This window comes from Fukomys damarensis, unplaced genomic scaffold (genome assembly GCF_012274545.1).
Source record: "Fukomys damarensis isolate Sample0158 unplaced genomic scaffold, DMR_v1.0_HiC HiC_scaffold_18, whole genome shotgun sequence".
In the NCBI taxonomy this organism is placed as follows: Eukaryota; Metazoa; Chordata; class Mammalia; order Rodentia; family Bathyergidae; genus Fukomys; species Fukomys damarensis.
This window is the reverse complement of record NW_022900930.1, coordinates 31,699,343-31,727,034: the sequence shown is the minus strand read 5'-3', so window position 1 is coordinate 31,727,034 and position 27,692 is coordinate 31,699,343. Positions and strand designations below refer to the sequence as shown.

The 27,692-nt window shown below is 38.8% G+C and overlaps 1 protein-coding gene across 1 annotated transcript in view; it reads left to right on the top strand.

Annotated features, from left to right (window-relative positions):
- Positions 1-27,692, top strand: part of Galntl6 (polypeptide N-acetylgalactosaminyltransferase like 6) — a 1,019,213-nt gene that overhangs the window by 938,442 nt on the left and 53,079 nt on the right. The window contains exons 9-10 of the mRNA XM_010629830.2: positions 2,455-2,562; positions 25,833-26,054. Coding sequence (XP_010628132.1) covers positions 2,455-2,562; positions 25,833-26,054 — 330 coding nt within the window. The remainder of the gene's footprint in view (positions 1-2,454; positions 2,563-25,832; positions 26,055-27,692) is intronic.

Sequence of the window (27,692 nt, the reverse complement as noted above, 5' to 3'; positions counted from 1 at the left end):
CCTAAACTATCTATATTATGTTTTAGGATGTGTATTTTGTGCTACCCAGGTTTTTCCAGTATCTCGTGCTCTAAAACAGTTGGCTTTTATTTAAAAACATCTTGAGACAGCATGCTGCCCTTACCCTTTTTGTGTTTCATGTTTAATCTTATGTCTTTCAAGATGTAGATGCTATAGTATAGAATGTTCACTGCCCCTACCAATTCTATATCTTTTTCATACATTTCTGATGTATCATTAATAAATATTCTATCAATTAGCATTTAACACTGAGTAGACCAGAACTGGCTTAAAGCAACTGAGCAGTGTGTTAATAATTGCACACTTTCCCTCGAACTTCCACTGACATTAATCTCTGGGTTTTTTTTTTTTCACCAGTCTCACTTGAGATGTTATTCTTGTTAGTGAAAAGAGTTGGATAAAAGTGTAACATTTCTCTGTCTTTTTCAATATTACATTTTAGAACAACCTATGTATCTGCAGTAAGAGTTCTAGAGAAATAGAACTAAGAGGAGTATTTTAGGAAATACTCACAATCTCCTGGATTGTGGAGACTTGGAAGTACAAAATTTCCAGGGTAGGCTAGCAGGCGAGAGACACAGGGAAGAGTACAGTTCGAGTCCAAAAGTAGAATGCTGCCAGAATTCCTTTGTGCTCACTGGAGGTCAGCCTTATTCTGTTAACACCCTCACCTGGCTGGACAAGGCCCAACCACATCATGGAGGGCAACACACCTTGCTCGGTGTCTAATGATTTCAAGAGCATGGAGATGTCGCAAAAAGCTAAAGTCAGAAATACCATTTGACCCAGTTATTTCCCTTCCAGGTAACTTCCCCAAAGAGCTTCAGACATTCTACTACAGTGGTACATGCATACCAACGTTTATAGCAGCACAATTCATAATAGCTAAATCCTGGAAGCAGCCTGTATACCCATCATACCCATCAATGGATAATTGGATAATGAAAATGTTGTCTCTCTACATGTTGATATACTACACAGCTATAAATAAGGACAAATTTGAGACTTTTGTAGGAAAATGGATGCACCCGGAAAATACAATGTTGAGTGAAATAAACCAAATACACAAGTTTAAATACCATATGGTATCTCTCATTTGAGTGAGGCAAACAAAGAGATTAGTAAAGGATAGATAGAAGGAGGTGGGGAGGATTTCTTGCAAGTGGGAAGGTGTCCAATAGAGGAAGGGCAAAGGATGAAGGGGAGGGAAAAGGGAAATAAGTAGAATAAAGACATGCCATGCACAGGAACTTAATTACCTCAGTGGATGTAAAGACTGTATGCCATAAATATGTGCTAAGAATGAAGATTGGGAAAGGGGAATAGAGGAAGAGAAAGAGGGGGATGAAAGTGGGAGGGGATTTTTAATACCATTTGTTTTGTTTTGTTTTGACCGGGGATCAAATTCAGGTCCCTTGAGCTTGCGAGGCAGGCAGCGGAACCACTGAGCTAAATTCCCTGCCCAGGAGGGGATTTTTAAAAAGAAATAAGTTGTACTACGTACAGTACCCACCCCTCAAGGTGCCTATCAACTGCATGCACGACAAACAAGTATTATAAGTAAATGAATTTTTTTAAAAAGTCAATCTAATCCAAAAAGACACTGTCATAGAAACATCCAGAGTAATGTTTTAGCCAAATAGCCAGCCACCATGACTCAGTCAAGTTGACACATAAAATTAACTCTCACAGGATCTCTTTTTAAATTTTTCTTTCTTGCCAATAAAATAATACCCTATATGAAGCCATGATTTTTGTATTAATAATTAGCCCTTTTATAGAACCATGATCCATTACACAGTTGTGTGTCTTCCTGACAAGATAATCATGGTAAAATATAACCAATTCATTTTTGTTACTATATATAAATACAGTATCTTACCACATACCTTGATTTCCTATTTTCTGAGTCCACATCACCAGCCAATTTTATATGTACCTAAGAAAAGATTGGAAGTGGAGAGACATGAGAATGTAATTGTGATGTTTAAGGTTAGGCCTACCACATTTTTGAATCTATATGTAACTAAAAGCAAGAGTGTGTTTATATTTCTTAATTCAGTCACATATTTTAGAAATTCCACTTTTTATATTTAAAAATTTTAACTGACATTTTAAATGCCGATGCTATACTTTCAAATGATTTCACAAGATTATCAAAAAAATGTCTGTATAAAATGATGTACAAAGCATTAGATACTGATTCAATACATTATTTGTAATAAAAATCTATTGAATAAAAAAATCCCAACATAGTGTTTAGGCAAATGATAGTAAACTAATATTTTGGCTCCATGTGTTTACGAAGCTTAGTTTTAAGATGTGAAATTTTTTTATCTTGGTTAGCTAACCAGAGACTTTGAGAGATTTTAAGATGTTTTACGAGTACTGCTAATGATTCACTATTCTCTTTTATTGTTTCCCCCTCTTTAGGTTTGGATGTGTGGAGGAGAAATGTTCGATGTCCCGTGTTCTAGAGTTGGTCACATCTACAGGAAGTATGTCCCTTATAAAGTTCCTTCTGGGACCAGCCTGGCAAGGGTGAGTAACTGGATGTCAGTACTGGCTGGGTCTCAGCTGGCTTTCTGTAGGCAGAGTAACCAGCCTCGTGGTATCATCAAAACCACGGTCTGAGAGAAACTTTGGTATATAGAGAGTTCATGTGATTCTCAGAGTTTAATTTCCATTGCTTAAGGAACTTTTGGACTGTTACACTAATTCTTATTATTCATTGTTTTAAAGCAGTGCCACATATATTTTATTGAGACTTGACATTATCTTTTGAGGTTGGTATCATCTTTATTTTGTGGAGGAAAAAGTGGATGCTTAGTGAGCAGATACATTCCTGCTCACATGAATGACAAGAGCAGGGTAGGAGTGTAGGCCCAAGTCAACAGAATGGACCACCAGTTCTTTTGCCCAAATATGGAATTAACAGCATGCATAATTAGTCAGATGGAGACAGGAAAAACTAAGCGGTGGGGGCCCAAACTCTAGCTGCTTCTCTTTTGTAGCAAGAACCAGCCCTGCTGAAAACTACTCCATCCTCAAAATTCCAAAATTGACGAAGTCTAGATTTTTTTAATCAGATATTGTTTTGAATCAAATTTTCTTATAGACCAAATGCAAATATGATTTTCGGTTCTGACTTTTAGAATGTATTTGTGAAATTTGGGAGGATATAGTCATAATACCTTCACCAAACAATCCTGGCAATTTCCATTTCCTGTGTTATTTTATTAATGGCAGGGTCAGTTCTCTTCACCATAATATATACCTGCCACTGCACAGATGCCCAGCCTAAGTGGTGTTTTACCACATCCCTTTGCATGGGAATCTCATAAATTATTCATTTCTGTTCATTGATTAGTAAGGCTGCAATATATACTTCTTGGATCTTTTATATAAAGCTCAATAAGCTCAAGAAAAATAAAATAAACTACTTGTGGGGATTCATTAGAATACCAATCCCATAATGGCAATATTTTGTCTGTGATATTGGAATATTTGTGAGAGGAGTTAATTAACCAGAAAAACTGATAAAAATTCAAGCTGTTAATAAAATATAAAAATTTTAATGAAATCTAATGAAAATTTTATTCATAGTGATTCTCTTATGGAAGAATCTTTCTTATTCCCTCTCTCATATTTCCAACAATATCCATTTTTTCTTTAGCAACATCCATAATCTTTTTTAAAGCAGTAAAAATTTATAGAAAGAAGTCACACTACACACCTCGTGAAGGGAAATAGTCATATTATCCCTTCCTTCAAAATAATGAACATGTTCTGCTGAGTAGATACAAAAATATTGTATTTGAAGAAAAGAAACCAACCACCAAATTTTAAGTGATTAAAAAACTGCATTGTGGATAAGGAAATGCAATTTAATTTATCTCATAAAACATAATATATGTAAATGAGAAAATGAAAAGAATTCATGAGAATGAAGATTAAACAGTTTCGAGCACTAATCAACCGTGTAGATATCATAGACCATAGCAGTTTAAAATATTTTAACAATGAAGAAATTCCATCATTTATCCATTGTATTCCCTCATACACTTCCCAGCTCGTGCCCTGAAGTGACTCTCCCATTTGAAGGATGGATGGTGCATACGTCTGGTTTGTAGTCAAAAGCATTGTGTAAAGCATGGGCTAGGAAAGTTGTGCTGATCCAAAGGGTTTATTTTCAAAAAGCAGAGGTGTTCATATATTTTTGAGAGAGATATGAAGTACTTTTTCAAGAACTGTCAAATATAGGAAACTAGGGCTGGCACATAAAACTTCTGAGAAAAAAAAAGGCTGTTCATTCAAATAAAAAAGTCCATAATTCTGAATTTTAATCTTTTCCACTTAAATTTTCTTGAGGTCTCATTTAATTTTTTTCCTAACTGCTAGAGCAATCAGAAAGTTATAAATATTGAAGCTCAGCTGTCACTCTAAGGAACACTTTATGATTTGTAAGTTTAAAAAAGTATATTAAAATGAAAAACAATTCTGATATTTTGTGGGAGAACCTAAAATGCCTTGCTACACTCCACATTATCACTAAATCATCAAAAATGATGACAGACTGTAAAGATGCCTGAAATGCAGGGCCATATCTACTCAACACATATCATACTCTTCCTCCCCTCCTTAGGAAATAGAGGTTTTCATACTTTACAAAACTCTTTTAATTCTTCAAAAATCTGCACCATTCGTTTATGTACCTATGTAAATTGACAATTCCAGCAGATTTCTAAAATACACAAGTATACACAGATACACAAATGTGTGAACAGCCCACCCTTCCTCTATGTAGCGCACCAGTATGATTTACAGAAATCAATTCAAATAATATTGGCAGTATCTTCTATTTACCTAGAATTACAATGTAATTGAAAGAGACAATCATCCATACATGAAAGCATTAGAGGACAATACAAGTTGAGCAACTGTCCAAAAATAATATGAAGACACACATAAACAGAGGGAGAAGGAGGCGGTGACATCATAGCTGTGACCTTCAGTCTTCTCAAATTGAGGGACTTGAAAGAAGACCTTCAAGAGTATCTCAATCACATTAATAAGTTTCACAGAACAGTGGTTGCCAGATTCAGGCAGCAGCCAAGACAGGATTCCAAGTTTTCACCTAACTTCACTGAATTAAGAAAAATAAGCATCACAAAGCCAAAGCTGTTCAATTTAATAATGTCCTTTTGATGCAGCAATGTGAGCTTTTTCTTTTCTGTGACAGGATTTCAGACAGCAAGGTGCTGTTAATGCTTTTCTTTCACAAAAACTAGCATTCCTATGACATTTTCCACAAAATGCAAAATTCTGAGACACAACGACTTACAATTCAACAATTTCTAAGAATCCGAGTCTTTGTTTGGCATTAATAAGCCCATGTATCTTCTGAACTGTTTGAGGGCCTAATGTCAGTTACCAGGAAAGTGCTGTGGTTTCTTTTCATTGGGATACACAGGAAACCCCTAAAGGACAGGATGATCATCTATAGAGTTGTAGGAAACTAGAAAGACCAGAGCTGTGGGGACAATCTTCCCTTCTTTGAGATAGAAATGACCATCCTTTTTTTTTTCTTTTTATTGAGTTTCTTGGTACAATCTAGGTATACAATACAGTTACACTCATTATTGGGATCCTGTACCTTTACATGACAGGTCTTGATTCTCATTTTTTCCCATTGTCCCTTCCCCCCCTTCACCCCCTCCTCCTCTCCCCATTTACAAACACTTTATTTCCATTTTTTCAATGTCTCATATTTTTTTTCTTCTCCCTTATTACCTTTCCCCCACCCTTCCCACTTTCCCTGCACCTTTAGCCCTTTACTTCCTATTTCACATTATTAATTATCTCATTAGGATCTTGTGTACTATTATAGTTGTGAAATACCAGAGAAACTATTTGGTATTTCAGTTAAAGAAATCTCTGTATGAACATTAAAAATAGGGAATCCTAAAATAAAACTAAAAAGGAAAGTAAAAGAGAAAAGGCAATGATGTAAGATTAAAATAATCCTTAATTCTGAAGATGAAAATGGTCCCTGAACATATTTAAATTGCTTCTTGCTCTTGTAGTCTTATCTTATTCTATTTTTTCATTATTTAGAGAATATTTTATTAATTTCTTTAATTAAACCCAGTAGATATGACCTTACATATTTAATACAGTGTGTTACACCTGTACAACTGGAAAAATAAAATAAAATAAAAATTAAAAAATTAACATTTCTAGACCAATATGGCTGTCAATTTCTGGACAATGCCAACTCAACACAGTAAGTTGGGATAACTTTTTCCAAAGTTGACAGCATAGTTAAAGTTTCCAAAAATTCAAATTATATATCTATATGTATATATATATTTATATTTATATAAAAAGACCAATAATACCAGTATGTTATGCATCAATAGCAGCAACAGCTTTTCCAGGTTCTGCAGTCATCTGAACAAAATTATAGACATTCAGCACATTCCACTAAAAAAACAAAAAAAAAAGAATAATATCCAGAAAACAGCGAAGTTCTGTTGCTGTTGTGGTCCCTGGCACCACTTTTTTTTTTTTTTTAGCATCTGGAAAGAGAACATTCTAGAGTAATATCATTAAAAATAGCTCTGATAAAGCACGGTCACTACTACATATCATAAAGCAGGTACAAGCTATTTTACATTCACAGAGGTATGATACAGTACCGCCCTACATCAATAATACTAGAATCAATTTTGCCTTGAAATTTGCTTTGTCTGCAAATAACATTGCTACGCCTGCTTTTCTCTGGGCTCCTGTCACATGGAGAATTGTTTTCCATCCTTTCACTTTCGGTCTACGGGCTTCTTTTTCCACTAGGTGTGATTCTCATATACAACATATGGTTGGATTTTACTTCTTATTCCATTTTGCCACTCTATTTCTCTTGATTGGTGAGTTGAGGCCATTGATATTGATGGTTATAACTGATACGTACTGACTTATTATTGACATGTTATTGGCCTTTTGTTGACTCTTTACTTTTTCACCTTCTCCTTTTAGTTTCTTGCCTTGCCTATTTGATCTGCTCTGTTAGACCTCATGGTGTTGTTGCCTTCATTATCTTTTTCTAGGATATTGTTTAGAATTGCTTGTAGTGCTGGTTTGGTATTCATGTAGTTTCTCAGGTGTTCTTTGTCGTGGAAGTATCTTATTTCCCCATCCATTTTGAAAGAGAGTTTTGCTGGATACATCAGTCTAGGTTGGAAGTTGTTCTCTTTTAGTACTTGAAATATCTCACTCCAGGCTCTCCTTGCCCCAAGGGTTTGTGTTGAAAAGTCTGCTGTGATTCTGATTGGCTTTCGTTTGCATGTGATTTGTTTATTTTCTCTTACTGCTTGTAGTATTTTGTTCTTCTGTTGGGTTTCTGGGATCTTGATTATTATATGTCTAGGTGTAGATTTTTTTTTTTTATTGTGGCTAGTTGGGGTCCTGTATGCCTCACTTATCTGAATGTCAAATTCTTCCCCTCTGTTTGGGAAGTTTCCTGTCATTAATTCTGTGAACAGCTTTTTTAAGTCATTTGTATTTTCTCCTGCTACTTCATGGATTCCTATCAGTCTTATGTTATTCTTCTTTGCATCATCTAGGAGTTGTTGGATGGATTTCTCATGATCCCTTACTATTTTTAAGAGACCTCTCTTTTCATGGTCACTGACTGCAATTGTATCTTCTTTATCTGAGAGTCTATCTTCACATTCTTTTATTCTGTTGGATACACTTTCAATGGAGTGTTTAATCTCCTGAATATCTGTTTGAATCTGTTTTATGGATTCCATTTCTTTCCTATGTTGTGCATTTATTTTTTCCATTTCTTTCTTATGCTGGGCCTTCATGGCTTCTATCATGGTCCTGAGATCATCTATTTTTTTGTCAGTTTCTGCTCTAGAGTCTCGAATCACAGCTTTCATTTTGCTCACTATCTCTATGGTTATCTGGGAAATTATTTCTGTGTTGAATTTTTCTAGAGCCTGATTGATCTGTTTTGTTACTTCTTGTGCTTTGAGTTCAGGGTGTCCTGATAGTTCACTATAGGCCTCTTCATCCTCATTTGCCCTACTGTTTGCCATTGGTGAACTGGAATTCTGTCTTTGTGTCTTGCTTAAGTGTTTTCTCATTTTTATTTTTGTTGTCAGACTGCCCTTGGTTTAATCTCTGGGTGATCACCCAAATCTTCCTGATATAGTTGCACCCTAGCTTCTGGGTCTCTTAATGACCCACAGACATTCTCATCTTCATAACATCAAAGAAAACAGCTCATCAAATCAACCACAATCCTTTATCCCAACTGATACAATCAGCAACACATTATGATCAAGCACAACTTGGATACTGACCACCTGTGGTAGTCACTAGTCTATCACCCTTAAACCATTTAAATTAAATTGAAATCAAGAAGCAGTCCAGAACATGTCTGCAGTGAACAAACCTTTCAATATAGCATATTTACTATTTAATGGCTCAGACAGAGCTAGGATGCAAGACCCCTGATCTCAGTTAGCTGATGGCTGAACCCCATGATGCAGACTGACCTCAGGCTACAAGGCCCAGATTTAGTTCCCCAACCTTCTGAATGGTTGAACTCCACACTGTTTAACTACAGGCTTCCCATTCCCATTCTTTGAAAATGTTCAAAGTTGGGAACTCAGAAAAATACCCTTTATGACAAACTCTGCCTCTGCAAGTGGGTCCAAAGACTGGCACAGTCAGGAGGTCTGAGAGTATGGGTGGGGAGGAGTTAAAGGGAGTTATGGGAGTTCAGGGGGCCCCTGTGGCTACCTTCCTGGTGCTGGAGCGATGGCGGCTCCTGGCAGGAGAAGGCATGGCTCTCCTTCCCACAGTGGATTGGGGCCCAGACTCGATATAAAAACCCTCCTGGTGCTGGAGCGATGGTGTCTCCAGGCAGGAGAGGGCGTGGCTCTCCTTCCCACAGATCAGGGCCCAGGCTACCTTTCCAGGGGCTGCAGGATGGCAGCTCTGGCGCAATGACCATTCTTCATCACCAAAAAAAAAAACAGCCTCTCAGTGAAAGTTCACAGCCAACAGTGGCTCAGTAGCAAAGAAATGGGAAGAGTCTCAAAGAAAACCCTTCCTTCTAATAGACAAATACTCTGTTGCATGGGCAGTAATTACTGGCATCTCTTGGGAGATAAGGAGATTCACAGGTTTTACTGACACTGCCAATGTGTTTGAGGCCAGCAAAGACACTCTTCTAAGACAGGTGGCTCTCATACAGGGACACATCAAAGACGCAGAGTGGTCACCCCTGGCTAAACATGCCAATTGACTGTAGCACAATTGTAATCCTCAAGAGAGCAACTTGGCCAGTGGCAGTTTCCCCTGGAAGGTTCCCATGTGTGTGAACTGTGAGTGGGACAATCTTAGAAGCACACAGAGCCAGCAGGAGACAAGATAGAACCAGCCCTCATCCTGAGTCAGTAAAAGACACCAAAGAATACCAATCAGGGGGCTGTATACTTTTACATTTTTCCCTCTGACATATCATCCAGGACTAGTATTTCATTCTAAAATTTCATCTTGACTTGTATGACAACGATTCGTGAACATGGGACAATATGGACTTTTTTCTAAGTTTCAGAATAAAAGCTAAAATTTAAAAAATGAAATCTCATGAAAATCAAGCTGTACATGATGACCCATAGTTCTTGAAAAACGCTAATTCATAATAAAAGGGGTAGGAGTTAAATGGTAGATGTGTAGAACTGAGGATAGGGGCCATGGTCTGTCTGTCTGAGGCGCATGTTCTTAACATCTTGCACCTTGAATAAGGCTTAGGACAAAGAGGTGCCTTAGTGACAAGGTCACCAATGAGGGCAAAGGACCAAGCAAGAAGGAGCATGCAGAGAGTTACAAAGGGTTGTGTGCGAGACCTGTGAAGTTGAACCACAAATGCACACCACAGGCAGACCCTGAAGGGCTCTGTACACAGACCACAAGGTAATCTTTTTCTTACAAACTCTGACGATGAATTGCTGGTTCTTAAAAGGAAGTGCTGGGTTAAAAATAAGAGATAAAATGGAAAAAATCAAGCAACAAGTAAATGTTAAAGGAGTGAAAAACTAAAAAAGTATTATTTTGAATGCAAGAAGTATTAACAAAGAAAGGAGAGGGACTCAGACATGACTGTGAAGTTTTCATTGCCATGTCTGAGAGAACAAACACAGGAAACTGAGGAAGGAGAAAAGAGGAGAGGTTGAGGTTAGGTTTAGACACAGTGAATTCTAAGTAACAGGTAGTACAGGGTCCTGGGGAGCATCAGATCTGAGGAGACAGGCACAGACTTTCCAACTAGAATTCTGAGAAGCCACAGACCTGTTGCCAGATTTCTTTTAGCTTAAATTTTCATTCCTGAAAAAATAAAATGTTTATTGTGTCACACACTATGCTAGGTACTGAGAGTTTAGGTGATAAACAAGCCAAACACAAATCCTGGTCCTGACTGCAATAGAAAGAGTTTACATAGTCCAGGTCTATGTACAAAACAAAATCAGAATCTTATATAATTTACTTATACATAAACTGTTTTGTATAGATTATCATTGGAACTATGATTAACAGAAATGAAGTATCTGTTATATATAGCATATATGATTATAGATGTAGTTTTATATTATATATTGCATACATAGTTCATATAAATCTTAATGACCCTATAGGCTGCACTAATCTATCTGCAAGTTATAAATATTTTTTACTTTATGTATTTTCTTAGGGTTTATTAACTGAATAGAATAAACACCAAAGATTTCCTGTAGTTATAACACTTCATGCGCATGAGGGCTAAATCTAGGGTATGAGAACGAGGTGTTATTTTGCCTCTGTCAGCTATGAAATGATTTCTCAATCTACTTTCCAAGATACTTTTCATTTCTGATAATATCTATGTCTGCTGACTTCATAGATCATCTCAGACTCTTGATGTTGATGAGGGTGGAGAAAAGTATAAGGAGGAAGTGAAGAAAATGGAGGAGTGCTTAATGTATGAGCCAGACCGCCTCGAGTCAATTAATAAATATCCCTTCTTTGCTGATCATTGTGTCTGAAATAGCCAAACAAAAGAGTGCAATATCTAACATATGCAGCTTTCTCTTTTTTATTTCAGAAGAAATATATCAATCGAGGAAAAACATCAACAAGACCAAAATGACTAGCTTGATATGAGAGAATAAAATCAGCAGCAAGACAGTAGGGTAGCATGATGAATGGGAAATCTCCACTCCCACAAATTGACTTTTCTTCCCAATAACGGGGAATCAGTTTACTCCCATAAAGGCTCCCTGCAAAAAAGAGCCGCAGCATGCCCGACTTCACTGTCCACAAGCAGCCAGCAACTCTTTCTACTGCTCCTAAAACTCTAGGGTTCCATTGCTTTATTTGAAACTATCAATGAGTTCAGGGACATGTGGTCTATCGTGGGGTTTCTCTCAGAAAGCAGGAAATGATAAATTCTCCCCAGAAGACTCAGCCTACATAAATGGCTAGGATTTCTGAGCAGAAACAATTCTTCTGAAACAACGGCCTTCCCTGATTCTTCCTTACAACATAGCAAAAAGGGCAATGAGAGTGTCCAGTGCTTATGGCAAGAACTACAGATGATTCACATACTGCAGTTACATGTTTGCCTCTACTCCTTCTTGGCCACAATATAAAAACAGTATACCCTCTATTAAGTAAATACTTCCTATTTAATGGAGCTTTTAATTTAGGGAATCCCAGCTTCTTTCATAAATAACATTTCATTACTCTATTTTCCTCTTAAAAATAAATCATGTTTATTATGTGACATAATGAATCAATACATCATTAAGATATGATGAACCCATTGCATGCTGTATGGGTAAATATCATCGCTAGCTTCAAAAAAAGGTTTAAGCTAAAGAAATTTTGTCAGTATGTATTTATCAGGTGCCTACCTTGTGCCAAGCAGAAATATATATAGCATGCTACCTATCTTAAACCAATAATATTGAGTTTCTCCAATGAGATCAAGCCATCCCTTTATAAAATAATCACACTTCATCTTAGGAGATACCCCACACTGGAGACAAGTTTCTGGTAGGTAACACTGTTGGGGTGCTCATATTCTCACTTGTAATTACGTCTTCTCTTTGAACACTGGCCATTTTATGCTAGTGTTGCTTGTGAGGCAAAGTGAAACTATTCTGTCCACCAAAGACCTACCCAGAGGAAATGGGAAAATAAGAAACACAAATTTATTTTCCACTGCTTGAACTCCACCTGCCCCCTTAATTCCTAATCAAGCAGTGTCTGATTTTTTAAAGTATCCATATTCTGTTTGTTTGCTTCACACAGAGCAGCAGAATAGCATATAGTCTTTCAAATGTTGTAAACAATATGTAAGTAAAGCATAAAGTTTTCATACCACACACAGACACAAAAAAATAAAAGAAAATAGCAAAATTGCAAACTGCTGACAGGTGCAGTCTCCTGCTGCTTCATATATTTTGAAAAATTCACAAGGTAAAGATATTATTTTAAAACTTAGCAGTTTCCTAGAAAACCTCTCAAAACTATCTTTCTATTTATTTGCTCTACACATTTTTTCCTAAAAATTTCCAACACTTTCCTCCCAACACTAAAGCACTGTAATCAGTTTATTTCAAATATGCCTTGACGATTTCCCAGGTTTCAGCTATGACTTATGAATCCCTTCTCTAACTCTCTCTACTGTTCAAATCAGACCATATAACTAATGTCAGACAGTCCCCAAACTATGAGTACCATACTCAGCCTCCTGGGCTATCACCCAAGAACAACATTTTATATAGGCTTTTGTTTAGATTTACTATAATATTTTATAGAACAAATATAATATTTACATGATAGCCCTAGATATTTCCATGATAATTGGCTCTCATAATTAATCATTACTTTATCATTCTTACTAAAATCAAAAGGGAATTTATTTTATATTTCCAGTGCAACATTTTCCAGTCTATTTTGGTTTCTCTTCTTCCTATCCAAAGAATTTTGATATGTTATGTTGTTATTTATTGATTGATTTATTATTTATTATTATTATTTTTATTTATTTATTATGTTATTTATTTATTATGCATTTATTTAGCATTTATATTTTTTCCCAAAGCACTTGAGAAATAAACCAGAGAGTGAGCTGTATTTGGGAGCCGGGGGAATTATAGTTCTGTTTTTGTCATTATCAACATTAGAACTAAACATTTTCTGGCATTCACAGCTCCACTGGAGCCTCAGAAGGAAGGAAACATCAGACAAAATAGGTTCCTGCTGCTACAAAGTTAAGCTGCTGAAATTTAAGCAAATTAAAATATTTTAGCATGCCATAATCTCAGTAACCAAAACCACAACTCTTGCAACAAAGAGCAGAGCTGGCTGCCTGAATATAACTCTGCCTTCCAGGACCCCAATGCCATGACAGCAGCACTTGGCTAGGACAGACTGGTTTTGTGAAAATAGTTCCCTCCCGTGCGATGTGTGGATGTCCAATGACACTGAGCTTGGAGCCCCTGCTGTTCTATTTCCATTCTAATCACCTTGCTTCTAGTAGTTTATTAGTTCATAGCAAGAATTCCACTTCCAACTGAAATTCCAGCAAAAATAAATCTCCTTTTTTTTTTAGTGCTAGCTGATGTAGAGAAAGTTGTTGATTTGGTGTTTTGTAAACTGAGAAATAGTAAAAAATGAAATACTATCTGTATGTTTTTTCCTAGTGTCTGGATGCTTTCGGTGTTTTAATTGTAAAAATTCCACAGTTTGCCTAAATTTTGAATGGCTACAATTTGACCTAAGAAAACTTCAAGGAGCGGTTGGAAACATGGCGTATTTTTTGGTACCTTTTACAAAAGCAGAAGACTGAAGCAGGGTGTATTAACAACTACTAGAATAAATGCTATAGCACCATTTAGGGTAGCCACAGTTTGAATTCTTGCTGTGGATGTTCTTGTGACTCTTGATAATCTCTTTGGCTACCAGTTAGAAATACTGGTTGTGATTTACTAGAATAATAGCAAATTCATTGATAACAATCATTCAGAAATAAGCTCAGTCTTCCTTTTATACCTAAGTTGTAATGGCACGAGATACTACTGACCTCATTGTCAGAAATAAACACCCTTTAGGTTGTCTCAAAGTGTCTCTAGAAAGCCCACAAATTCTCCTCCGCACGTGCTCATGTGCCCAGCTGTCAGATGCAGTACCTTCCCTGATCTGTTTCTTCAGCTTCTCCTCTTTAACTACTGCCTTTGACATCACTGGATAAGACACTTTGTCGCCACCACGCACAGCAGGAGCATTCACTTCTAACTTGTGTTGTCTCAGCCCTTCCTGGCCAGACTGTCCTTGGGTCACAGGTGAACTCCATCAGGATGGCCACCTTCCAGCTGAGAATCGTATTCTCTCTCAAACTCAGAAGACTTCTGTTTCTATGATTTCTCTTCAACCGTTCCAATAGCTTCTACTTATTTCTACTTTTCCAGAATTTAAAAAAGTTAATCATGGAAATAATTCCATCATATTCAGATCCTAGGTCCTAGCCCAAACCCCTCAAGTAAAATGTTAAGCGATAAATAAAAAGCAGAAAGCATACTTTTATTTTTGTCCTATCATGCTATTTTTGGCTTCCAAGCCCAGGACAACTCCCAGTATGTTCTTATGGAAAGCTTGCGTGGAGGGAAGCCAGCCACTAGGTCATGAAGACACTCCAGCAGCCCTGTAGAAACACCCATATGGGCAAGAGCTGAGTCCTGCCACCTAGCAAGCACCAATGTGACAGACGTGTGAGTAAGCTACCTTAGAACTTCCAGTCCCATTAAAAGCTTTCCATGATTACTTCCTCTTGCAAAATCTGATTGAAACTCTTGAAAAAAATGTAAGGCAAATTGTCTAACCGAGCCACTTCTGACCCACAGAAACTGTGAAAATAAAAAGTTTACATTATTGTTTTAAGCCGCTCAGTTGTAATTTGCTATGTATTGATAGATAGCTAATTCAGCTATTTCTGCTTAACAGTCTTTCATCAGCAAAATTCAGTATAATTTTATCATAGGCGACATGATTACCTTAGGTGACATATTTGAAGCTTAAAAATTAGGCTGTCTTGTACATCAAAGGACAGTATCAACAGAGTAAAAAGGCAGAGTCAAAAAATAGGGAATAGGAGAAAAACTTGCAAATCATGTATCTGATTGCCTTAGTTCCAGATGACCCTCGAGTTACAACCTGTCTGACATATGAACAACTTGGGTTATGACCAGAATGTTAGTTTTAACTTACAAAGTCGTGAGTTACAACCTGAATGCCGGCTGCTTTTGCTTCCAGATGGTCTCAGATACAGATTTAACCCTTAAAGAGTTCTGGAAGGAACATTACAGCAACCTTTTCTGTATGGGGTTGAGTGAGAAATCCTGGGCCAATGATCCCTAAGGACACTAAGATCAGCCTGTATAGAGGGGAGACACTTTGAAGGCTGTGTAGAGGAACCTGATCCTTCAATTGGCCAATTTGAGTTACAACCAGCTGTTAAGAATGAATTGAGATCATAAGTCAAGGGTCCACTATACTTTCCTTGTTGCTGAGACAAAATACCCAACACCTAAATTTAAAAAGGGAAAGATTTAGCTCATAGTTTGTAGAGGTTGCAGTCCACAGTTGGCTGGCTCGTAGGCTGGGTGGCTTGGCAGAGGGGTATCACAGAGGAGAAGCAGTTCATGGAAGGCAGAAAACAACAAAAACAAGCAAGCAAGAGACCTTAGCAGCTTCTTTCTGCCCCTTTTATACCCTATTTTGGCCACAAGGATTAGAGTGGTGCCAAACCAATCAGTGTACTGGTTTAATAATCACACACCCATATTCCAAGCATCACACAGTCTAGATTCAGCCACCTCTGAAAACAAAAGTCCCACCTATGACCTCATGAGGGGACAACTAGACATAAGCCATAACACTGATTAATAGTTAATACCTGGAATATATATAGAAAAACTACCAAAACCCAACAACAACAACAGTTATATGTAAAAATCCATTTCTAGAAGAGGAGAGAGTCCAGAGATATATTCATGCAGAGGTTTAATTGATTTTCAACAAGCTAAAAATACATGGGAGGAGCTGGGTGTGGTGGTGCACACTGGTAATCCCAGCACTTGGGAGGGAGGCAGGAGTAGAGAGTCCAGAGATATATTCATGCAGAGGTTTAATTGATTTTCAACAAGCTAAAAATACATGGGAGGAGCTGGGTGTGGTGGTGCACACTGGTAATCCCAGCACTTGGGAGGCTGAGGCAGGAGGATGCTGTGAGTTCCAGACCAGCCTGGGCTACATAGTGAGTTCCAGGTCAGTCTCACCTACATAGTGAGACCCTGTCTCAACCCCCCGCAAAAGGTACTGCATGGAAGAGATATTTCTTTGACAAATAATACTAGAACAATTGTATATCTGTACCTTAAAAAGTAAATAAATTCTAACCCAAATCTTACATAATATTTAAAAATTAAATCAAAATGGATCATCGACCTAGGTAAAGGGTAAAACTACAATGTTTTTCAGAAAACAAACAAAATCTTTCTTAAATGTGAAACTATAGGTACTACCCCGTAGGGAAAAAAATTGATGAATCAAACTTCATTGGAATTATGACCTATACTTCAAAGGCATTGGTAGATGAGAAAATAAAAACACAGGACTAGAACTGAAAGCAAATGTTTACAAATTGCATCTGACAAGGAAACTGTATTCAGAAAATATAAAGAATTTTCAAAATTCAATATTAAAAAAAGAAAAACAAGGGCTGGATGTATTGTAGCTCAGTCGTGGAGTGCAGGCTTAGCATACATGAGGCCCTAGGCTCAAATACTGAAGTAAAGAAGTACATGTAAAGATGATAATGATCCTTGGTCTTTAGGAAAATGGAAATTAAAACCACAATGAGTTGCTACTACATAATTTTAGCATGGCCAAAATGAAAGACTAACCATAAATAAGGTGGATTCGGGAAGTTGTAACTGGGATGACTGTACCCTGCTAATGAGAATGTGAAATAGGCAACAACTTTGGAAAACAATTTATCGGTTCTCTGAAAGTTAGACATACCTAATAATAATCCAACCATTCTACTTCAAGATATTTACCAAGAAAAATGAAAGCAAATAGCCATATAAAAATTTGTATAAAAGTGCTCATAACAGCTTTAACTGCAACAGCCTCAGACTAGAAATAACCCACACAATGGAGAAATGGATAAACAGAGTGTAGCACAAAACAGAAAAGAAAACATGAAATACTTGGGTGAGTGAAAGAAACCAGACGAAAGGAGTGTAAACTCTATAATTCTATTTATATAAAAATCTAGAAGAGACAAATTAAACTATAATGACAAAAACTGCATCACTGGTTGCATAGAGATGCAAAGCTGACAGAGAAAGGAAATAAGAGAGAAGCCAGAGTCAAGAGGAAACATGGAGATGATGGATATGCTCATTGCTGTGGTTATGACTTTGCTAGTACATAAGTACATCGAAGTCGGCCAAATTATACATTTTATACATGAAAAGGTTTTATTTATATCAATTGTTCTTCAATAAAGCTATTCTTGCTTAGCATGGTGGTCCACTTCTCTAATCCCAGTACTCTAGGAGGCTGAGGCAGGAGAACCATAAGTTCCATCCCAGGCTAAGCAATTTAGTAACTTAATGAGACTCTGTCTTCAAAAAAAAAAAGGAACTTGGAATACAGCAATACAGCTCAGTGTGAAAGCCTTGGGTTCAATTCCCATTATGCCAAAATAAAAACATTGTTTTTATAGTTATGCTTACATACATTTTTAACATGTTACCAAATCATTCAGGTAATCATTTTTTGTTGTTGTTCTCTATCCTCTATCTAAAATTATATTAATGTTTTCATAAACTCTACCATTAGTATCCAAAATATTTAAGCAAAAACATAATAGATATAAAATCAAAGGAAAAAGTAACCCTGTTCAAAACCACCTGCAAACAGCTCATACAGCCTGGGGAAAGAAAGAAGGGGAAATTGCCTGTCAGAAAAGCCTCTTTTGTATTACTGGATTAGCTTTTCTCTCTATGGTGAAAGTTTCCCACTGACTTCAAAGAAGTCTTCAGATCAGAGAAAAGTAGAGCTTGGCTGAATAATTGTTGTGAGGTCGGGCTCTCTTAAACAGATTCTCTCTTGAGCTGTACCCATGATGACATTATCATATTATTGATGATAAGAGGACTTTGGGGTAGGAAGACTGAGCCACCGAAGCCCTCTTAAGCATCAAACAGGAGACAAGAAATGCATTCAAATCAAAGCAGAATTTTTAAAGTACTGCCTTACTGATGTAATTCCTTGCTCTAGGAGTGCCCATGACAAGTAAGAAACTGTTTGGCTTTGCTAGCTGTCACCAGTTTTTAAGGGGAAAGCACACACACACTCACACACACACACACACAGATATCTGAAGAAAGAAAAATATATTACTCATCCCATTGTAATTCAACAACTTAGTATTGACACACATACAGCATGTGGATTGAGGTCAGACTGGTGCACATGTAACAACTGTGCTCTGTACAAAGAATTAGAATCACAGTGCAGAGGTGAGGTGGGCCAGATAATACAAAAGCATTTGATAGCCTCATGGCCAGAGAAACAGTCAACTCACAAACAATACGCTGAGAAATTGAGCAGGGATTATATTTTTGGGGGTAATCGAATAGTAAGATCTAAGTGTTTCTCACACACACATAAAAAAATGATTAGCAGATAGATTTATGCAGTTTCATGAAGCAGCAGCAAAAATGGAAACTATTTTCCTCATGCTGTACAATGAAGATGAACCATCAGAGCTAGAAATCCACTCTCATGAACTGAGCTACAAATGTGATTTAATGTATCTGGTAAAATATCAATTCAAGGACTTGATAATTGTTGGGATTTGTTAGAATTGTTAGAACTTAAGAAAGGTTTGGCACTGGGTAGTGAAAAAAAAAAGACTTGGATGTTAATGACCTCTAAATAAAGCTGAATGTGTTAAATGTGTTAACAAATATTTGGGCAGCAGAAAGAAAGCAGAGAATAAAACCAGTGTGTGTTAAACAGAGAAACATGTTGTAGCACACACACAGAATAGCAAAGGGTGCCATAGAAACAGAGCATGCTAAAAGCATCTTGTACGTAGAGCGTACTCAGAATAATAGCTTTTATTTCATTTATCATTCAAGAGGTATGAAGGTCTGCAGCTTTTAAAAATAGAGACATCTTTCACTAGCTTTCTACACCACAATGCAAATCTATTCTTCAGCTCTCACGGCTCTTCCTTAGACTGCTGCATGACTTCTACTTCCCAAGTAGGTGAAAGCTCCTTGGATCCAACTTGAACAATGTTGGCTCTGTTCCCCGCTTTGCCTTTTCTACACAAACTGGGTCCTAGATGAAGCCCAGCTCAGATCTTCAGACAGAGATCTTCACCCCCATTTGTATCCAGGCTGAGGTGAGCATCAGGGCCTGAACAGTCTGTTCTCGCCTGCTGAGCCCTTCCGTTTAGCTACCAGCTGGCTGTACTATTTCCCTAAACTCTGAGGTTGCCTCCCTGTTTGCTTCACAGAGGACCAGCAGGATCTCGCCTGTTAGAAATGGAAAAGCAGTGGGATTGCATGTTTATATTATATCAGCAATGTATCACATCAGACTCCCAAGCAGAGAGCTTCTTGAAACTTCTCTGGAATAATTTCTACAGAAGCAAAACATTCACCCTGTACTGGCAATAATATCAAAATATGCCAAATTCTGTACATATTGTCACTTAGTGAATTAAAAAATATTGATGGAGTGCATATTACACAAAAATGATGTATATTGGAAGCAGGGTTGCCAGATGCCAGATTTAGCAAATAAAAATTCAAGATGCTCAGCTAAATTTGAATTTCAGAAAAACAAATTTTAGTATAAGCATTCCTGTGCAATATTAACAATTCAAGTATTAGTTATGCTTATATTTTAAAATTACTTACCTGAAACTCACATTTAAGTATGTGCCATGCATTGGACCTGACAACTCAATTGCAAGCGATAAGAAAAGAGTTTCAGGGACTTGGTTTGTCAGACAGACAGAGCACTGAGAAGGGACAGAAGATGCCGATATAGACAAAGGCCCGGGGCAGTTGCGTTGTCCGAGATGCCGACAACAGCAGTTCATGTAAACAGGTTTTATGTAAGAAAATGAAGGTAAAGGAGGCCTTCGGGTATTGTTATGATTTAGATCTAAAAGGTCCCCCAATTGTTTCGGTATTTGGAAGGCGCCAGGTAGAGGGGTTCCATGCTCTTCACTGATGAGTTCCTGTCTGACTTGCCCTTGGGCGGTGGGGTGTAGTTAAAGGCAGGGCCCTGGGGGCGTGACCTGAAAGCTACTGTTTCCCTCCCCCGCTCCTTCCTTCTCTCTCTGCTTCCTCCGGGCCACCGTAATGTGAGCAGCCTTCCTCCACCACACCTCTGACGTGCTCTTTCTTCCTGGAGCTAGCTGACCTTGCCCTGTAATCTTGAGCCAAAATAAAGCTCTCCTCCTTATGTTACACACGTCAGGTGTTTCATCCTAATGATGAGGAAAGGGACTAAGATATGAACTTATTTCATAATATCTTACAGAGTGGGCAATCTTTATGTAGCAAAAAATCTTAAAGGTGAGGTGTAATTCATGAGCCATCTGTTAAATTCATTTTAGGAGAATTATCCTGTTATATATTAAAAAAAAAAAAACTGGAATGGACATTTTGGTTATGGAAAAGCAGCCCTCAGAGTTTGCTCAAGGTGAGCAGGGAGAAACCATGAGAAAGCTGAACTAACGGACGTGAGAGGGAAGAGAAATCATGATCTTCTGGTACAGCCCTACAAATGACACATAATAAAAGAATTCTGAAGAGGTGGGCACCAGGGCAGGAAGCCAAAAGATAAAAGGAGGAAATTCTGTTCAGGGAGAAATTGCCTATGGCAACCAAATTGCTGGAAAGAATCAGGTGGCCAAATATTCCATCTCACATCATCATTTATTGTTTAGTCATCTAAGCCTCTCACTGCCCGAAAATCTTCCATAAAAGTCAATGCTCAGAAGCCCTACTGGAGAAGTATTGAAAGATGAGGAGAAGTACCTGAATGCCAGTCTTGGTTACTTAGCTACTTTCCTCATTGCTGAGCCAAAATTTCTGACACCCAAATTTAAAAGGGGAAAAGTTTATTTAGTTCACAGTTTGTAGAGGCTTCAGTCTATAATCCGCTGGCTCCAAGGCAGGGTGGCACGTGGCAGAGGGACAACAGTCATGGCAGATGAAGGTAGCAAAGCAACAAAAGACTTTAGTGGTGTCTTTCTGCCCCTTTCATCTTATCTAGACTACTGAGATTAGGACAATGTCAAACCAATCACTGTGCTGGTTTAGTAATCACACCCTCTTAATCCCAGCATCACACATTCTAGATTCAGCCACCTCTGAAAAGCCACCTCTAACAGTTGCCAGTGTCCTAACAGTTTCAGCTTTGCTGAAAAGTACAAGTACAAAGTCTTTTCTGAGATGTAAGGAAAAATTCTTAGCTGCAAGTCCCTGTATAAATGAAAAGAAAGTTAAATAGTTCCAACATTCAGTTGCACAAGAGAGACATTTTCATCTCAAAGATTGCAAACAGGGAGAGAGCAAGGAACGAGAATGAAGAAAGACCAAAATCCAGTGGGGCAAACATTAAAATTCCATAGTTCCACTTCCAGCATCTCTGCGAATTTGTGGTAAGTTGTGAACTCCAAATGGCTTGAATGGCTCCACTCCTAAGCACTGCTGGTGTTTATGGCTCCCATGGCTTCTCTCTTGGGCCAGCTCAGCTCTCTCCTTGCAGTTCTCCTCAGATGGGGTCTGCACTCCACCTTTATCTTCATACTCAGAGCTTCACACACTGCCCTCTCAGGAGCGCACTGCCTGGCCTCCCAGGCCTTCTTCTGAAATCTGGATGAAGCCTTTCTGACCCTACAACTCTTTCATTCTGCATGAGCCTAAAACCAGCACCATGTGATTGACACCAGGGTCTCCTGCCAGCTGGAGCAGCAGCCAGGCTTCCTTCTCTCTTGGCTGTAGGGATCCAGTGCCTGTGAATCAAATCCTGAGGAAAACTTTGCTAGAACACTGCCACTCTGGAACATGGTACTGTGGGGCTCTCCTCTCAAAGCAAAGTCTTTCACTTTTGCAATTTCGAGGTTGCAAAGGGATTAGTCCTGCTGCTTCTTGTGATGTCATCAGGCCATCTTTTCTATTCTCCTGTTCCTTCTCAGCAATGAAGATCTCTGCTCTATGTTTGCAAGCTATAAGTTTGCAGAGCTTCCTTTCTGGCAAAACTCAAAATGTTTTCAATCATTCTGCTGGGCTCTTTGCTCTTGATTCTCCACATACATATGGCTAAAATCTCCCAAAAGTAACCATGCCACGGCCTCAACATTAGACTGCCTTGATATTTCTTCTGCCAGATTAATTAGTCTGCCGCCCTTAATCTCAGTCTCAGGTAGTATCTAGACATGAGCAAAATGCAGACAACCCTTCTGCTAAGCCGTAACATACATTATCTGGAGTCCAATAGCTAATTCAGTCCTTCTTCCCAGAAGAAATGTCCTGAGCCTGAGCCTGGTCTTTACAGGCTTTCTGACCTCCTGAATTCTGATCAGATTCTCCCATCAAGTATAGCCTCAAGTGTTCAGCACTGCTTTTTCAGCCTGCACCTCTGATCCTTTCCAAACTCTTCCTGCAAGCCAGCTCCAAAGGCTCCTAAACCACAGGGTCAAGTACAGTCACAGCATGGACCCCATTTCTCTGGTACCAAATTTTGTCTCATTGCTGAGATAAAATTCCTGACACCCAAAGTTAAGAGGAGAAATGTTTATTTAGCTCACAGTTTATAGAGGCTTCATTCCATAATCAACTGGCTCCAATGCAGGGTGGCACATGGCAGAAGGGCAACAGTTCATGGCATACTGACGGTAGCAAAGTAACAAAGGATCTTAACAATGTCTTTATTCTCCTTTTATCTTATCCAGACTACCGGATAAGGGCAGTGCCAAGCCAATCAGTGTACTGGTGTAATAATCACACACCTTTAATTCCAGCATCACACATTCTAGAGGCGTGAAGCTTGGGGAGACATCTAGACCCAAACCACAGCAATTCCTCACTGGAGTATCGCAGGACTTAGAGAGCAGACCCTGGGCGAGAGTTCAGCAGAAGAAATATCCCCAAATCAGCAACTAGAATGAAGGCTGTGTATAAAAACACAGTTGGGGAGTGGTCCACAGAAATACTGAGGAGGGCAAAGGCTTGCAATTTGGCATTAAAGCACCATTGTTTAAATCTCAAGAAAAAAATCCAGCTAACATCTGGCTCTGTGCATAATAAGACATCCTCCGTAGGTGTAACTCTAAAAGCTCAGAAGTAAATGCCTATATAGAGCTCTTGGTTCATCTTTCTTTCACTTGATCATCACAATTTCTTTCATCTTGATTATCATTTTTGGACATCTGAGTGCCTTTATCAAATTTTTTCAATTATAGAGACACATGGGACAACTCAGAATTATTTTTCTTTTCTACCATCTCAGGGAAGGGATCTTATAGGGATGTCTCAGTTTCCTAATTCTGCACGAGTTTGCACAGCTAAGAACATTGAAGGAAAAAATATTGCTTTGTGCTCATTCTGTAATTGCCATGTATTTGAAAGTCTGTATTTGTGCTCCTTAATCCAGTGAGCTCAAATGTGTATGATTATAAATATTTCTGGAGTGATTGAATTTATTCCACAATCTATTTTTTGAAAACAACTAAACTCTTCTTGTAACTGAATGCAATGTTTTTCCGTTGTATTTTTAATGTTTTCACAAAAATTAAGTATTGATTCATTACAGTAACAAATTTACACGGAACATTACTATTTCCACAATAACGACTTCAGAGTGGTTTTACTTGGTTGGACAACTGGATGGTTTCAGAGGAAGAGCTATACCTTGACTGTAACAAGAGCTTGGAGAGTTTCTTTCTGAGATAGGGATGTGGCTCAGTTATAGAGCACTTGCCTATGCAAGGTCCTCTCCTCAGTAATGCAATTAAAAAATAGTTTCCTCCTTTTAAGAAATTCTTCTCAGTGAATAGAGTAGTTGAGTAATGAGTCGTCAGGAACATGAAAGAAAGGCCAGTGTGTTTTCTTTATGTTTAAAAAAACAAAGTCAGAGCTAAGAGAAACCAGCTATGGGAGTCTTTGCAGTTATTACGCTGTGTCTCTTTTATTGTCTCTGGGAAAACTACAAGAAAGAGAAGCAATGATTTGACATTAGTGCTGAAAATGTCTGTGATTGTGCTTTGGTGTGTTTGAGAAATCAGCAAGTCTACCTTGCAATGTAGTGTCTTTCAATTTGGAAAGGACATGACAAGGTGGAGCGAACTGGTAGTCCCCTTGTTAACTGCACTGCAGTTTTCCTGAAGCTGTCGATTTGCCAACCTGCTGTCATCTGCCCCTTTCATTTATTGGTATTGCTTACTGTTTATTGCTAGGGAATGTTAATACTCATTCCAACCAAGTACTTCAAATTTGAAGCAGAAATAATATGAACCAGAGTCTAGGGGACACCAGCCTATGGAAATGTGCTTCAGGATGGAGGCATCAAAACTTCTAGGCAAATACAGTTGTTCTGTCCATCACTTAGCACTTTAGGGCTGCAAGTGATGTCAGAGAGCATCCCAGTGCCACGAAAGCCCTTCTCAGAGGCCGCAGGAACAGCTGTGTCATGGGTGGCCAAACCCAATAACCCAGCTCGCCAGCGTCTAACCCTTCACTTTTTTTTTCCTACTACTACTAATAGTTACAATAATAATAGTAATTGCAGCCTATTTTCCATAGCGTCTATTGTGTGCTAAGTACCATTCTGAGCAGTTTACCAGTGTTACACTATTTAACCCAATACCCACTGCCATGACTTAGACTCATATTATTCAAGTGAACAATCTGAGACCGAGTGTGGGAAAGCAGCTTGTTCAATCTCAAAAATGACGGAAAGGCTGAGCTTCCTCTTCCAAGGAAAGTGAGTATTTCCCTACCATCATTCTTCCTCTTCCTCCCCCGCTCCCAGAGAAACATCTGCCCAGAAGAGCCGCTCCTCCTAGTTTCCCTAGCACTAAGATCGTGCAGTGAATCACTAAATTCTGATTGGCATACATGTTTCCCCTATCAGAGCACAGTATTCAGTAATGAATCCAGTACCCACAGTCTCTTTCACTATAGTTGAAAGAAACAAGTAATGCTTGTTTGTCCTCATTCTTTATAATATGTCTGTTTCTTAAAATGCTTTAAGCAATTTGATTTCTAAGAGGAACTTCATTCCCTCCAGTTTTCCTCCTTTAGTTCTGTGTGAAAATAATATAGATAGATATGTAGAGATGCAGATACATGAAATAACAGGAGTTAGAAAGTTGATTTAATTGTGAGCTGACTCTTCACCAGCTCCGATAAATCACTTGCCAGATTGACTATCGAACCCCACACCAGAAACAGTGTGTACAAAGCCACGGGCTGACTGTGGCACACTCCTTGCGGTTAGAGAAACTGTCTGTTGTCAATAAGCCACCCAACAGTTGCCTGGGGCTGTCTTATTTCTTTTACTTTTCTCTTTTCAGCTTCCGGTGGAACTAAAACCACCCTTTGAGCATAAAAGTCAATGGATGACGTGTTTCTTTTTCTGCTGCACAGAACCTGAAGCGGGTGGCTGAGACGTGGATGGACGAATTTGCAGAGTACATTTACCAGCGGCGGCCGGAGTACCGGCACCTCTCCACTGGGGACATCTCGGCCCAGAAAGAGCTTCGCAAACAGCTGAAGTGCAAGGACTTCAAATGGTTCATGGCTGCGGTAGCCTGGGACGTGCCTAAGTACTACCCTCCGGTGGAGCCCCCACCTGCCGCCTGGGGGGAGGTGAGCCTGTGCAACTCCGGCGGCCCCAGGCAGTGGGAGGGACAACTGAGCTTCGCTCCTTTCCCCCTGCAGCCGAGCAGGAGTCATTGGAATCACCTCAGAGAAATGAATGTCCCACGTCTTTCCGGCAATTATAACAGATAAGAATTCAGCCCTCCATGTCAATAGGCTAACCCTGAACTATTGACGACGGGTAACCCCTCAAATGGATTTCTTTAAATGCACCTGGAAAATATTTTTACTTGAAATTAGTGAAACTGCCATGGGAGCTTGAACAGTATGAAAAGATCAGTTGTGCTACTGTGTAAATAAGAGTGCTGAGAGCAACGTGCAGGATGAAATCCCTCTCCGACCGGTGCACGGCCCTTTTGCTGTTTACGCAGACATACGCATGGCGACAGGGGAGGGCTGGCTAACAAGCGCGTGGCATGTAGAGTCCTAAAGAAAGTTACTCCTTAGCACACGGGTGACCCTTTAAATCAGCACTGACCTTCCCACCTTGAAATGCTATTTGACTCCACTTCAGCAACTAAAATGTAAAGAACAAAATAGCCCCAGGTTCCAAATTTAAAACATCTATCCTTGGGCATAAAAAGGACTGTTACACAGGTTTTGCTCCACTCAGTGGTGTTACTGTAGCTTTTTCCCTGTGGAAAAGAGTGTGCTAAAGTAAAAATAGGGTGGATTTACTGTAGCAATTTAACCTGCTTTTAGGCTGTGGATATCGAGGGGAAATTCAGGCAGGGATGGATATAGCAAGATAGCACATTTCTCCTGCCTCCCAGTTGACCACCAGGCCTTTTGAGGAGCTTTTCTGTCATTGTCCTGGCTTTGTGAGGTAGGTGAGAAGATGCTGTTGCTTAATTAGGGTCGGTGGCCCCAGAGCTGTGACAAAAAGCTGTCTTTGGAGTGTGGGAGGAGATGCCAGAGCTCCCAACGACCCTTCCTGGGTGAGTGGGAGGGTTCAGTGAGTCACAGCTCTGTGCAGCTTGTTTTGCTGAGAGGGTCCAAGAAGATACTGCTCTTTTCCTGAACCTGCACATCCCAGTGATACAGGAGAGAGTCGAGGCTTTCACTATACATTCTATCTCCCCATGTTTTGGGTCTGTATTTGTGGCCCTGACATGGTCGGCTTATTTGACCTCATCCTTTACCTCCTAAACATTTCATTAAGACCTCCCTGAGCTCAGCGATGGTTCTCTGGTTGTACTTTTTACCTATCTATCTTGAGCTTAATGTACAGCAGGGGAAATTCAAAGCTGACACTAAGCTTTCTCAGCTCAACACACTGACGGGCACACCAAGTTGTTTTATTTCTAAGTAGAGGGTTCCTTCCTGAAGTTTCGGGTTTTGGCTACAAGTCTGTCTGTCAGCTTTCTATGATGTCTTAAATGCTGTCCTGCCAAATAACTGTGAAGAACCCACAGTACCACTGTGCAATTCAATGCTAGGTTAAGATTTCATCAATTTTCTTTTTTGCCTTATGTGAAAACATAAATTTTGTTCCTATCTGCTTACTACTTCAAACTATATTCCCCTATATTCCTTTTTACCTAACTAATCCATAACATGTATTTATAAGGAAACAGGCTCATTTATTTGGAAACAGGCTCAAAGTTTCCACTGAGACTCTAGAAA